The sequence below is a fragment of the Sorex araneus genome, chromosome 1 (assembly GCF_027595985.1).
Source record: "Sorex araneus isolate mSorAra2 chromosome 1, mSorAra2.pri, whole genome shotgun sequence".
In the NCBI taxonomy this organism is placed as follows: Eukaryota; Metazoa; Chordata; class Mammalia; order Eulipotyphla; family Soricidae; genus Sorex; species Sorex araneus.
Genome location: NC_073302.1, coordinates 272,142,115 through 272,157,390, shown reverse-complemented (window position 1 = coordinate 272,157,390; position 15,276 = coordinate 272,142,115). Strand labels below are relative to the sequence as shown.

Here is a 15,276-nt window from a genome sequence, read left to right as displayed (position 1 = left end):
GGGAGGGATAATGGGATCATTGGTGGTAGAGAATGGGCACTGGTGAAGGGATAGGTACTCGATCATTGTATGACTGAAACGCAAACACAAACGTTTGTAAGTGTGTAACTGTACCTCACAGTGATTCACTAATTAAAAAAAAAATTAAAAAAAAAAAGAAACAAACATTTGCCTTGCACATAGCTGACTGGGTCCAATATGGTCCCCTGAGCACTTCCAGTAGTGATTCCTGAGTTAAGAACAAGGAGTAACTCCTGAAACATTGGTGGGTGTGGCCCCAATCAAAGCAAAACAAAAAGAATCTGGCAGAAATTTTCAATTTCAGCCACTAGATGGTAATAACAGTGATCCAAATTTTCTTGAAACATATTCTGTAGACAACAACCCTTGGGCTTAAGAAACAAAATTAGTGGGGCTGGAGTGATAGCACAGCAGGTAGGGTGTTTGCCTTACACATGGCCGACCTGGGTTCGATTCCCAGCATCCCATATGGTCCCCTGAGCACTGCCAGGAGTAAATCCTTAGTGCAGAGCCAGGAGTAACCCCTGAGCATCGCCGGGTGTGACCCAAAAAGCAAAAAAAAAAAAAAAAAAGAAAAAGAAAAGAAACAAAATTAGTGAGTGGTAGTAGGTAATGTTAACCCAAGTGGACAGCCTAAATGGTTGGTGAAAGTTCTCCCTCAGCTTCTGAGGATGATCTGTCTACAGTAGGCAGGCCGTTCTCAAGCTACCTGTGGCCAAGGGCCGAGTTTTTATTTTTAGTTTGTTTTTTCTTTTTGTTTTTGGACCACACCCATCAGTGCTCAGGGCGTACTCCTGACTCTGCACTCAGGGCTCACTCCTAACCAGCTCGGGGAATGTGTGGGTTTCTGAGGATGGAACCCAGATTGGCCACGTGCAAGGCAAGCACTCTATCCACTGTACCACTGCTCTGGCCCTGAGTTTCATTTTTAGACTTTGTAGTGTCTGAAATTTTTTAGTTAATAAAAAAATGAATCACAGATACAAAATACAAGCCCCCATTTTTTTTTTATTAGATTCAACAGTAACAAAAGCACTCCAACAACTTGCTTTTAAATGTTTGTAAGCAGTATAATTTAGCTCCTCATGGAACAGTAACATATGGTGTGAGTAACATAGCACTGACTTGACACAACACTGATTTGAAGCCCATACTTGAGTATCACACTCAAACTTGCTTGAGAGTATATTTTTATGCAGTCAGCAGAATCTGGTTCAAAATGCCACTTCAGCCTGATACCTGTGGAACGGTCACTTAACCTTGCTATGCTCCAATTTATTCATTTTCAATCAGGTAAATAGTGTCTGTGCTTATGCTTTGTATGAGATCTGAGTGATAATGCACTAACCTCTCAGGAATCAATTGAATCAAATTGAACAACACAATTAGTATATTTACATATTAAACCGGGCAAGCTACAGAGAGTATCCCACCCACACGGCAGAGCCTGGCAAGATACCTATGGCGTATTCAATATGCCAAAAACAGGAACAACAAGTCTCACAATGGAGACGTTACTGCTGCCTGCTCAAGCAAATGGATGAACAACAGGATGATAGTGCTACAGTGCTACATATTAAGCAAATTATTTTCTAAGCTCTCTAGATCATCTTACCAGTGGGTGGTGTTTCTGTGAATGGAGATATCTTCAGTAGCTCATCAAACATAAAAACGTGAAACCATGCTCAGTGGCCCTTGTGGAGGGACAGCTACTGGGTATTCCTTGACAAAATCTAATTTATTTCTGGGAACTGAAACCTCTTCCACTGAGTTAGCAACTTACTGGGCAGAAGGATAGAAGAAACGGTGAAGGAATAAGTCCTGACCGAGGCTTGTGAGCAGTCAGTTCCTACCATGCCCCAGATGTTTGAAGAACTGCAAAAGTATTATGCCGGTAACTCGAAGTCTAGGTGCTGACATGTAAATGGAGGAAGGCTGACATGTAAACTGCATTAAGATCAAGAATGGCAGTGAATGCTTGGATTCAACATTACAGTGACCATTTATTGTGGCCTCACTGGGCTTTGAGCTTTACAGTTCTGATAGATGAATAATTTTAAAACAATAAAACTAAGGCTCAGAGATTAAAAAAAAAAAAGTTGTATAACTCACAAAATGCCAGTGACAGGATACTTTTTTTTTTTTTTTTTGCTTTTTGGGTCACACCTGGCGATGCTCAGGGGTTACTCCTGGCTTTGCACTCAGGAATTACTCCTGGCAGTGCTCAGGGGACCATATGGGATGCTGGGATTTGAACCCGGGTCAGCCGCGTGCAAGGCAAACGCCCTACCCGCTGTGCTATTGCTCCAGCCCCAGTGACAGGATACTTTTATGATGGCTTGCCAGAACTTTTAATACTTTATTTAGCAATCTGGAAGCACAACGATTCCCATTCATTTTTTTTTCTTTACAACTACTCCATAATTTAAGGTTTAGTAAAGAAATCAAAGTCCTAGAAGTGGTGCCAAAAGATTAAAAAGCTGTAAGGTCTAAATTACCAAAGAGAACTTAAACAGCTTTATATTATAGGAAAATAATTTCTCATCATAAAAATCAGTGAAGGTTGTTTTTTAAATCTTGTAATATACCCATATCCACAATTTTAGAATACTGGATGCAGATACTGTGTCTGATATGAACCATAATTAATCAAAGAAGAAGGGGCTTGGAGGTTTCACACAATAACTCAACTAGAAGCTTCACTTCTTTCCCAGGAAGGAATCCTGAGCTACACAGTGACTGCTGTGCATGCTACTTTCAGCCCCAAAAAAGAAGACCTAAGACATTCACAAATGTAAAACTACTCCCTGGAAAACAAAATGCTAGTGACTGGAGAAAAATAGCATTAGAATTAAGGCCTTATAATCTGGGGAAGGTTGTGTTTCTACTAGGTAAAGGAATTTCTTCATATGTTATTTTAATAAAAGGGAACTTCATAGGTAAAAACCAGTATTCAAAGTTATAAAACAAATAGAACTGTCTGTGTATAACCACTTCATCCAAAATTTCCAAGAAACTGAACAGAAACTCCTTAGTTGACAAATGTGGTTTAAAGGGGTAATAAAATTTTTTTATGGCCAAAGCAAGAGTTTTGTTCCCTGTTGGTCCGAAAACAGATGTTTCATTTCCCAAGTAAGTAGGTTCTCCACTATAAAGAAATATTCTTGTATAATTGGTTTCTATCTTCTTGAACTGTGCTCCAAGTTCAGCCAATTTATTATATGTCCTTAATACAAACTTTGAGCAGTCGTAGGATTCAAACCATGTCTCGGCCCCCTTTCCTGGGCTGGCCTGTACTGTCCACGTCTCATAATAGATCCCTGTTTCATTGTCCCATTTCACCCATTTTGCCATTTCATTGAACATGTTTCCTGTTAAAACAAAATTTTAAAAAATCAACTAAACATCAAAGTTAATAATCTATATAAAATATTTTTACATAGATGATAAAGTTGTGGATGACATGAATACATAGGTTTTGAATTTCCAAACCAGCATGTCAATAAGTTCAGCCAAGTTCTATTCTGTTCTTCACAGACAAGGTTGTAAAACTTTATGACATTAAATATCTAACTAAGATTAAATCTTAAATATTATGTAAGAATTTAAGTCACTGATTTGTCAATCTTTTTGTACCCGGGAGCCGGGAGCTGTCTGTGAACTGGCGGCTGGAAACCACTGAGAGAAGCTAATCAAAAGCAAAATTTTATACATGCATAAGCCTTTTTACTTTTCCTCCTGTCAAGAAATCTTGATTCCGTGCCAAAAGAGATCAAGTAAGGGGAGAAATGAGGAAGAGGGAAAAAAGTAGCATGAAAACTTCTAAGAACTGAGGAGTGTGAAACTGCAGATGTTTTCTGCTGCAAAGCACATTATGAGTGCAGTACTGATGGGGGTGGCCACCTATGGGACGGGAACAGTTGGCTGTAAGAGGAAGCACCCTGCCTGCCACATCCACCTGGAAAATTTGGCATTTCCCGTTCTCTCTTCTGCAGCTGTTGTGATTCTGCTTATCATCTCCTCAGGCACCATCCTTCCACTGCATCCACTAAACTGGAAATACTTCAGACCACATTCCCGGGATATAGGAGCATCCAGGAAGTTAACTCTCTCCTACTACCTTGCACCTTGCACCAGGACTCTCCAAATGGTACCAAAACAGTGTATTCTGCATGCTTATAACCTCACCTGGGCATTCACCATCAAGCCTACTAGAGCTGGGTCCTACCATGTCACTTTGCATCACCGTATGTGAAGCTTCCCTAGGTTGCTCCACCTTTGAATCCACCAAATCAAAATTCTTCATGATCCTATAAAATGGAAAAGTGGCTGCCTTTTATCAGTGTTATGGAAGGAGCTATGCACTAATACGAAAGCTTCTTGATTTTTGTTTGGGGGCCACTACCCGGCAGTGCTCAGGGTTCTGTGCTCACAGGGATCACTCATGGCAGGCTCCAGAGACCATATAGGGTGCAAGGATTGAACCCAGGCCAGCCATGTGCAAGGCAAAGGCCCTACTTGCTGTACCATCTCTGGCCCCGATGGGTCTTTCTTTAGAAGTGGGTACTGTTCTTCCTATTCTGCAACTTAAAGCCACCGCTTTTAAGTCATTATTGTAATTAAGAATGTTTCAGAACACTTATTTTGTAAACATGACAAAAGGTAACAAGCAACTAATCATAAGGCTGTTGGGTACTTAAAGACCTAAGTTCTGGCAAATTACAAAGAGAAAGGAGTGATGACTTGTTCATATGAGCACACTTTGATGGCAGAAGGGAGTTTCAGAGAACTAGGTAGGTGTAAATAAAGGAGAAATATGAAATGCCCTAGATTGAGAGAGCTTGTAGCTATTATACTGAGCATCGTTAAGGGAAAAAATGGCCTTTTATATTATTGGAATAGTGTGGGACATGTCATTTAGAAAGCAGATGGAAGATTAGAAAATAGCGTGGTGGGTATTTTAAGATGCCCAGATTCTATTCCTGCTTCTACATCCAGCTCTGTGACCTGTGGAGACAGGTAATCCACCACACCTGGTAAGCATTAATTTTTTTCTGTGGTGGGGAGGGGGAGGAGCAGTGTCAGGTACCAAACCCAGGGCCTCACATATGCAAGGCAAATGCTCTACCACTGAGCTCCAGCACCAGCCCAGAACCGCAAGTTTTTGTTTATAAACAAGAGGATCTTTTCCATTGAGCTGTATATTAACACATTTGAAAAAGCTTTGTATGGGGGCTGGAGTGATAGCACAGTGGGTAGGGTGTTTGCCTTGCACGCGGCCGACCTGGGTTCGATCCCCAGCATCCCATATGGTCCCCTGAGCACCGCCAGGAGTAATTCCTGAGTGTAGAGTCAGGAGTGACCCCTGTGCATCGCCGGGTGTGACCCAAAAACCAAAAAGAAAAAAGAAAGAAAAAGCTTTGTAAAGAGCTATACAAGTAGAAAGCATGACGATTACCAAAAGACTCAGGGTGCAATTAATTCTTACAAACTGCTTTTATTTCAGACTTTTTCACTTTGGGGAGGAGCAATACCTTATAAACTGTTAAGAGTCAAGTCCCAGGTTGGATCGATAGTACAGCAGGTAGGGCATTTGCCGACCTGGGTTCAATACCCAGCATCCCCTATGGTGCCCCTGAATTGCTACCAGGAGTAATTCCGGAGTGCAGAGCCAGGAGTAACCTCTGTGCAATGCCAGGTGTGACCCAAAAATCCAAGAAAAAAAAAAGTAAATTTCCTTCCTCTAAACTATAGCTGGAGACTCATCACTACTGTTCTCAACAAGCAGTTCATCTACAGTAGAAAATGGAAGCACAGCCCATATAACTAGTTCCTACTCCAAGTTCTGCTGGACTCTTCCTTTGCCATCGATAGAACACAGGCAGAAAAACCCTACTATTTTGAACAACTTTTTGCTATTTCAACTTATACCTCAAAAACCCAAAAGATTTCAGAGAGAAGATATTTAAAAAGGGATCTCAAAGTCATAACGTACTGTATGTTGCAGGGGGGACCTAGAGAGTTGTTTAGAAGAGAATCAACAGACCCGACTGCTATTTACTTTTGTGACTTGAAAACTTTTTATGCCTTCGTTTACCCATCGGTAACATTGGAAAAGTACTAACTATCGCAGTAAAGTTGTTAATGAAGATAAATCATTTCACATGCTGTAGAGTGCTCACCACACGAGTAGGCTCAGGGTTCACTTGAGTGGTGGCTATAATTCTCAATATAAAAGTGATCATTACTTCAAGTCTTTTTCCAGATATAAAGGGCCTTTTATTTTGTGTTTTTGGGGGGCCATTTCCCCAGCCTTAAGCATGTCCTTTGTTCTTTTTTTCAGGCAGTTTATGGCTTTCCCACCACTATACAATCTAATTATACAAAGTATTCCATTATTTCGTTCATTTACGCCAGGGGAATAAATAAAAAGATAAACTAGATTGCAAAGAGGTGAAGTTTTGCAGGTTTGGGTGAGTGGTTAGTGGTTTCCGTAGCACATTTTACTACATGACCTGTTAAACAAAGGACAACATTGGGGCAGGAGAGATGGGCTAGCAGCTAAGGTTTGCATGAGGCTGACCCTAGTCTGATCCCTGGCACCAAATCTAGTCCCCTGAGTACTGCCTGGAGTAAGCCCTGAGTACAGAGCCTGTTGGAAGCCCTGAGCGTCTTGGGTGTTTCCCAAACCCCATCCACCCAAACCCCACAAAAAGGGAGAACATTGCTAAACTGCCTCAAGGAGGATCATCTTTCATTTACACTGATGTAATCATACACTGCCTTTTCATTTTTTCTTAAACGTACCTGATATAGTTGCTACTAGCACTAATGTCCCGTTTTCCTTCCAGTGAATATCATCAATTCCTTCAAAAAAACAGGCAGCCCCTTGGTTACACCAGAAAGGGGCATTCATTTCAGGCCGGAGATGGGGGAAGGTGCAGTTTCCCAGCTGAAAGAGCTCGTACCATTCCATTGTGTAGTTCTTGCCAGTAGACCTACTCCTGAATCCAATGGCATCATGCATGATTTTCTGTGGAAAGACAGTACACGTTACAAAAGCACTTGTGAGCTCACCGGTGGTGCTGGAGCCAGATGAGAGGAAATGTCCACAGCAGCGTAGCAGGTAGAACAGTTACTCCGCTCATCGTCCTTCACGTCGCCTTTCTCACGACTCTCTATAGCTCTGGGAACTCCAGCGCCTCCACCACTTGGCACTGGCCACTGCCACTCAGCTGCAGCGGGAGGGCCGTGGACGACGTGGACACACACCTAGAAGCCATAGTGTCCAGAGTGGGTCTGAAATGTTTCCACGCTCAGGAAGGACATTGCTGTGCATCGGGCGTAAGTAAGGCAGAATACACACAACAGATCTGGAGGTGAAAAGTGCTTTTTCCCTGCCTCCTTTGCCCAGGTCTCCCCTTCCTTCCTTCCCAGGACCTGGTTTGGATCCCAGATAATCAAAAGGGATTAGGATGACTGCATCTGCTGTTACCTAGATTATAAAAGCTCATATATATATTTTATATATATATATGTATATACTTTTTTTTTTTAATAACGATAGGTCTCATTCCCCTGACCCTGAAAGAGCCTCCAATCATTGGGAAAGATGAGCAAGGAGAGGCTGCTAAAATTTCAGGGCTGGGAGGAATAGAGACATTACTGGTGCCCACTCAAGTAAAGTGACGAACAATGGGATGACAGTGATACAGTGATACAGCGATATATATATATATATATACATATATATATATGTATGAGTTTATATATATATAAACTCATGGCTTTATATATATGGCTTATATATATATATAAACTCATGGCTGCTCCTCCCAGAAGGGAGCATAAAATGAGGCCCCCATAACCATGCCACCAGACTCCACACCAGGGGTGTCCCAGACGGGGGCAGATGAAAGCCCTCCCTGCCCCAAGGGACCCAGTCCCGGAGCCAACCTCCACTACCCCACCGCTCCAGGCCACTTTCCACATGCTTGCACCGAGCCTCATGCATGAGTGAACATATTCCTGGACCGCATGGCTGCGGACACATCATCATAAAGAGAGCCCGGCAAGCTACCGAGAGTATCCCGCCTGCACGGAAGAGCCTGGCAAGCTCCCCGTGGCATATTCAATATGCCAAATACAGTAACAATAACAGGTCTCATTCCCCTGACCCTGAAAAAAACCTCCAATCGTTGGGAAAAAAGAGTAAGGAGAGGCTGCTAAAATCTCAGGACTGGGACAAATGGAGACGTTACTGGCACCCACTCAAGTAAATCGATGAACAATGGGATGACAGTGATAGTGATATATATACATATATATATGTAAATATCAAGAAGCTATATATATCTATACACATATATATAGATAGATATATCAAGAAGAGAACAACGCAGAGAATCTCTTGCCCCCACGCCTGGCTGTCTTCCCTGGGGCCCCTTGGAGGGGTGGGCTTCAGTTTCCCTCCTCGCCACAAGCATAGCTTCCGCAGTGGAAGAACTCCAGAGCCTAGCCACAGCCATGCTCAAGGCCCCTCTCCACCACAAGTTCAGATGAGCCTCATGCATGAAGGAACCAGTAGAGGAACCCAGGTGTGTGGGACTGGAGCTGAGACCTCTAAGCATGCTTGGATGGGGACGGGGCCTCCTCCTCCCAGATTCCCCATTTCCCAGTAGCTAGGCAGTCACATCCAGGGACTGCCCCGGCACCATGTAATCCCATCAATGGCCAACATCCAGAGACTTTAAAAACAAGCTCCCGAAGACATCTTATAACCTAGTTCTCCATCTCGGAGAACCTGGCAAGCTACCAAGAGTTTCCTGCCCACATGGGAGAGCTTGGCAAACTCCCCATGGCATATTCATATACCAAAACCAGTAACAATGCTGGGTCTCATTCCCCTGACACTGAAAGAGCCTCCAATGCGGCATCATTGGGAAGGATGAGTAGAGAGAGGCTTCTAAAATCTCAGGGTAGGACAAATGGAGATGGTACTGAGACCGCTCGAGAAATCCTACTATCTCAATGGGATGATGATGATGATGATGATGATATATTTTTTTACTTCATTTTAAATAAGCTCTAAAATAATTAAACCTAAACATAATTTCAAGCAATCTGTTTGAACTGTGGTTATTTCTTCAAATTCACTACCTCAATAATTTACTTCATCAAAGTTTGTAAGATCAAGATGCATCCTTACCAAGTGTCCTAAGAGGCCTCCGTACTTAAATTCCCACACAGGGGCCTGCAAGCGAAACACTTCGATGGTATCATCTTCCTTCATGACTGGAATAGGAGAGCCAGTGGGGCAGAAGGTGTATTTAGCTTGACAGTAGGGGTCTGCTTCTGGGCGGAAGGAAAAGCGTCTAAAAGAAACCGATTTTAGAATTTTCATTTCATCATCACATGTTTAGAGACAGACAACATTCAAAGATCAGCCCAAACTGTATTAGCTAACATTTAGTTCGTTATCCCATAAAATAAGCCCCAGTGACATTTTAAAACACTTTTTTTTGTATTTTAAATTATAAGGATAATTTATTTAAAACTTTTTACATAGAGATTCTGTGGTTTAAAGGCTATAATAGTTTTATAGTTGTTTCTTAAGCACTTAATTCTACCACCACGTCCATCACCAGTGTACCCCCTCCCTTTGCCAAGGACCCCAACACCCCTTTTTTCTTGCCCCCTTCCCAACTCAATTGTGTGGATCATTTCTCCTATTCTGTTGCCACTGGAACTTTGTTACTTCCTTGCTAACTTTAAGTCCCACTAAAACACTAATAATAACCTCATTCTTCCCTCTTTAGCGTCCGATCTGAGGCTTTTGAAGGAGAAGACCGTATGGTAAAACGTTTCCTAGCCTAGGAGCTAGAGTGATAGATAGTACAGTGACAGGGCATTAGCCTTGATCACAGCGGGGCCCAATCCCTGGCACCCCGTCTGTCCCCTCAAGCACCACCAGGAGTGATCCCCGAATGTGTAGCCCCAGAACAAAATAAAGTTCACCAGTCCAGATCTTCAGGATAGTAGATAAATGTCTACTGAACAAATGAATAGTTCTCTATCATGTTTCATTTCCTAAATTAAACATGTAGACATTTCAAATACAAGCTTATGAAGTAGTAGACTATTTTCTATTTCCTGAAGCGCTAAGCAAGATCCTCTCACGCAGTATTCACCCAGGAGCCCCCCATGTGAAAGGCCCTACCCTAGGGAACTTCCGGGGGTCCAGAGCTCCTCCCTCCGGACTCCATACTCGCCCAGCCTGGGCCAGAGGATGTGCTGCTGCTCAGGCCGTGAGGTGTCAGAGACACCAGTGTCACCCTGGTCATGCTCAGGAGGCGATGTGGTGCTTGGGGATGGAGCCCCGATCAGCTGGACCCTGGATGCACCCACCTGCTATACTACCGCCAGGCCTTGGTAAACACAGTTAAATGTTGTCCCTCCCCTCCCCAGCCACACACACACACACACACACACACACACACACACACACACACACACACACACACACACACACACACACTGGGAAACTGGGTTGGGACTGGAAGAAGTTAAACAGCAATGGAGCACCAGGGGGGAAGACCTGGCCTTAATTTAAAAAATACTTTAGAGACATCGTACGGTGGACAGAACGCCATTCCTTGCAGACAACCGACCTGGGTTCGATCCCCAGCACTAAGGAGTGTTTCCTGAGTACTAAACACTGAGCACTTGCCAGGTGCGGCCCCAAAGGAATAAAAATAATATACTTCAGAAGCTTGTGAAAGTGAGGAAACAAAATATACAGTAATATTAGGATGGTACTTTAGACTCAAGAAGGTGGGGAGAGGATCTGTACATGCAAATTAAGTAAACTGAGTTGTTACCTAAAGCAACAAAAAAAGTAAAAGGACTAACTGGGGAAATGCTATTGAATTCACCCCAAGAGACACTTAGTTTCAGTTCCCCTTCCTCCCTTTGAGGAACCAGGAGGTAGAGAGGAGGAAAAGAAAACCTCTGTCTGACCCTCTTAAGAATCTTTGATTCCTAAGGCTCCAACCACATTTATTTTTTTCCCCCATTCCCAATATACTATTAAGAATTCCAATTTTCATATGTGCTTAATTTGTTCAGAGGAATATATGTGTGAATGTATTACAAAGTTTATAATAATCACTTAAGTGGATAACCAGGAGTCACAAGACTTATAGAGAAACACTGAGGCATACTCTATCCTTTATTTTTTTCTTTTTGAGTCATCTCTGGGGGTGCTGCGGGGACCATGGGGTGCCTGGGCCCCAGTGGGGTCTGCGTGCAAAGAAACTGGGCTCCCGTCCTTAGGGCCATCTCCCTGGCCTGTCTTATTCTTAAGAAGTCCAAGATTTGCGATTGTTGTTTAACTTAAACATCCTATTTTTAACATCTGAGGCAGCTTTATTAGCACCTTTAAGAAACCAACTTCCGAGGCCAAAGCATCGGTTCAGTGGGCAGCTTTTGCCTTGCACGTGGCTGACCTGGGTTGGATCCCCAGTACCAGACATGGCCCCAGAAGTGACCCCTGAGCACAGCGCCAGGAGTTAGCCCTGACCTTTCTGATTAAATCCTGTCTCCTGACTCAGGGCACGTGGGACAAGATATTGAGCAACGTTCCCTGGATCACTCAGCCAGTCAGCGTGGGGCCTGATTTCACCCTCTGCCATCTGAACCCTGATCTCACTCCAGAATTCAGGTTTCCAGGGAGCCTCCCGGCTCTACACGGTGATACCCGACAGTCTGGCTTTGACAAAAGTGATAAGAGTGGCTGGGCTTATATTCCTATAAACGGCCTGTTATTATTAGCTGTTTTGATAAATATCAAAAATATTGATATTTATATGAAACTGCCCTTACATGTTATTAATATTTCCAATGAGTGACCCACGCCTTCATTTCACCTAAGATTCTATAATTTTAATTCACTTAAAACTTGGATAGACTTTTAAAAATCAAATTCTGAAGCCAAAACAAAAAAAAAGGTGGCTGGGTTTCCCTCCCCTCTGTGCTAAGCCATTCCTGGCCATCTGAGGCCGCGCGAACGCTCTAGTTCGAGGAAGAAGCTCTGTATCAGCGTCCAGACTGCAAGCAGTGGCCTGACCAGCTCCCCACCCTCCGAACCCGAACCTGGCCGGCCGGGCCAGGACCAGGAGAGCGGTGGATTTCCGGGACAAGGCGGCCTTTCGGTGCTGGGATCGCCAAGTCTCAGGGTCCGTGGGTCTGGCTGTGGACTGTGCCCAAAGTGATGCCATCTAATACCAGGACCAACATTCAATAATTTATCGCCATCTCAACACAGTCGCCCCAAACTAACCTGGGAGTCCGGTGCCGATGACTAAAAGGCACCCCTTTCGGGGCTGGAGAAATCGAACAGTGGAGGGGGGGGGGGTTAAGGGCGCTTGGCTTGCGCGCGGCCGGCCCGGGTCCAACAACCACCTGCACCCCGTGTGGCTCCCCGAGCCCCGCCAGGGCTTGATCCCTGAGCCCCGCCGGGTGTGGCCTCTGAAACTTCATAATAATAACAAGAAGGAAGAAGATGCCCCTTCCTAGTCACACGCCTTCTTGCCCACGACCCGGGGGCTCCCCTGGATCTTTAAAAGGCTCAAGCGTCCGGGCGCCCTGGGGTGTCCGCGCGCCCCGCCCGGCCGTGCGCGCGCCCGCGCCCGCTGTCACTCACTTGTAGGGCACCGGCCACCGCGGCCGGGAGGGCTCGGCCTCCGCCGCCGCCGCCGCCGCTGTCGCCGCCAGCCAGAGCAGCGTCAGAGCCCAGCGTCCCCCCGGGACCCCCAGGTCGCAGTCCCCGGCCCGCGCCATGCGGCGGCCCCGCTGTGCCGCGCCCCGAGCTCCGGCCCGGCTGCCAGGGCGCATGCGCCGAGGAGCCGCTCGGGCCGCCGCGTCTGCGGGGCGGGGCGCGCTCGGGCTCGCGGGTGGAGTGGGGTGGGGGGGCTCCCCAACTTGGTGCGCGGGGGCGTAGCTTCCGGAGAACCCCCTCTTTCTCGGGCGAGGCAAGACCGGTCCGCCCGTCTCACAATGCACAGCTTCCTTTGAGCTTGGCTGACACTGCCCACGTCCCGCCTGCCCCACCCCCCAAAGAAAAAACAGGTCCCCCAAACCCCCAAAGGTGTCCCCGCCGCCAAAGCCATCGCTCCCAGGCGCCTCCTTGGCGTTCTCCGGCAGCGAACTCTCTTGGAGTGCCCCGCAGGACCCAGCACAGGCGGTGTTAGCCTAACCTTAGCCTGTGTTAGCTGTCCTGAATGTCAATCAGAGCGTTTCCTGGTTTTGGAGTTTGTTGTGTTGGGGGGGCATACACTGGGATGCTCAGGCATGACCCCTGGTGGTGCTGGGGGATCCTGTGCCGTGCCAGCACCTCGCCTCCCGTCCCCCGGGCTCCATTTTAAACCCGCACTGACCTAAGCATTTAGGTGATTCCACTCCTGTCTCTCCTCCAAGAAATACCAGGGTCCCGCTCAGGAGCACTGGCGGGAGGAGAGGGGTGTGTGCATCCTTCTGTAGGGGCGTGGGGGGCGCAGAGATAGAGGCGTCGCTTAGGCCACGGGCTTGTGCTCTGCGACCCACGCGCGCGCGGGGACCCGGGCGACGCTGTCCCTGCTTCCTGCGGGTCACCAACCCGAGCGCGCGCTGGACCGCACCTCCCGCCGCCGCTCCCTCCCTTTCCACCACTTCGCGGCGTGGGGTGGGATGTAGGACGTTCTGTATCATTGGGAAGGGATGGGGGGGGGGGGGGAGAAGCTTTTAAAAAAAATAAGAGGGATTTCCAGAAAATAAGAGGAATTGGGCCCGAGCCTTCTTGCCAGGGACCAAGGCGCCCGGGATTGCAGCCCCTGCGGGCCACCGACTGCCGCCAGGGGTCACTCCTGAGCACTGAGAACAGCCCCTGAGCATCGCTGGGAGGCTGGGAGAAGCCCCCACCTCACCCTATACCTCTCCGCATAAGCGGGTGCAGTGGCCACCCGCCTTTGATGAGTTCTGTTGTACACAAATGTGAAGTTTCGTCTGCTAAGAGCACACTCGAGGTGTTTCGCAGCGCAGGTGGACAAGAAAGGACAGTCCGCAGTGGCTAGCGGTGACACCACAGACCCTGGTGATGGAGGGGACTCGCTAGCTTCCTCCGCCCTCCTGAGGGCTGCCGGGCGTAGGGGCCCCTCCCCGCACATACATCCCCTTGCCTCGGAACTGGGGGCTTCGCTGGCAGTTCCGGCCAGGCCCTGTTCGTTGGAGGGGGTGGGAGTTGGGGCTACATCAACAAACAAAACAGAAGCCCCAAATAAAGATATTTTCTATAACAGTGAAAAATTGTTTTGAGATTCAGGATTAAGTGCAGAGATTATAAACCCTTGCTTGCATGGACTGGTACCCATTCACTCCCAGCACCACCAGCAGTAACTCCTGAGCGCAGCCGGGGGGGGGGGGGGGGGGCGAGGGAGGGGAACCAAAAACAAAAGAAAACAAAAGGGAGAAGGGGTATTGTCAGTAATTTTAATATTCTTGTTTGAAATAAGTGGCATGGAAGTTCCTTTAATCCAGTCAAGGATGGACATTTTGGCATTTACCATTTTTATGTGTGTTTGCTCTTTTACTTAAGAAGTTGGGCTGGAGCGATAGCACAGCGGGTAGGGCGTTTGCCCTGCACGTGGCCGCCCCGGGTTCGATTCCCAGCATCCCATTTGGCCCCCTGAGCACACCGCCAGGAGTTAATTCCTGAGTGCAAAGTCAGGAGTAACCCCTGTGCATCCCCGGGTGTGACCCAACAAGCCAAAAAAAAAAAAAAAAGGAGAAGAAGTTTCAAAGAGAACTTGTTTGAAGTCTGGTTACAGCTCCCTGGCTCCCTCTTAAATTCCCGGCAGAGCCGGCAGCCTCAGCAATTCCTTGATGCGCTGCCTCGGCAGGTACATCCGCATCATGGACCGCTCCAAGGACTATCTGTGAAGAGCCCGATTCCCCGCGAGGGGGCGCGCCAGTGCCAGAACCGCAACTAAACCCCATTGCCTCATCCTGGCAGCGCCGGCTTCCTCTGCAGCCAGGTGCCCAAGGTGAAGCATCTGCTCAGTCCTTGAGCTCGTGGGCAAACGTGTCCTCTTCCCTCTGTAGCCTGTGGCGTTGACGAGGATCGGCTGCTTCCAAAGACCTTTTTCTTTGCCTGGGATTTATTTCTTTGAAATTTCAGTCTGCCCAGCACTCATCACCCCCCTGCCCTGGAGTCACCAGCTG

General features: G+C 46.8%; 1 protein-coding gene across 1 annotated transcript; it reads right to left on the bottom strand.

Moving 5' to 3' along the window:
- Nucleotides 1-1,002: 1,002 nt before the first annotated feature.
- Nucleotides 1,003-12,895, bottom strand: CLN5 (CLN5 intracellular trafficking protein). The gene is made up of 4 exons (XM_055123496.1): nt 12,725-12,895; nt 9,230-9,395; nt 6,829-7,054; nt 1,003-3,392 (listed from the first exon to the last, which is right to left on the bottom strand). Exons 1-4 carry the CDS (start codon nt 12,859-12,861, stop codon nt 2,881-2,883), a joined length of 1,041 nt encoding a protein of 346 aa, XP_054979471.1. The 5' UTR covers nt 12,862-12,895; the 3' UTR covers nt 1,003-2,880.
- Nucleotides 12,896-15,276: the final 2,381 nt, after the last annotated feature.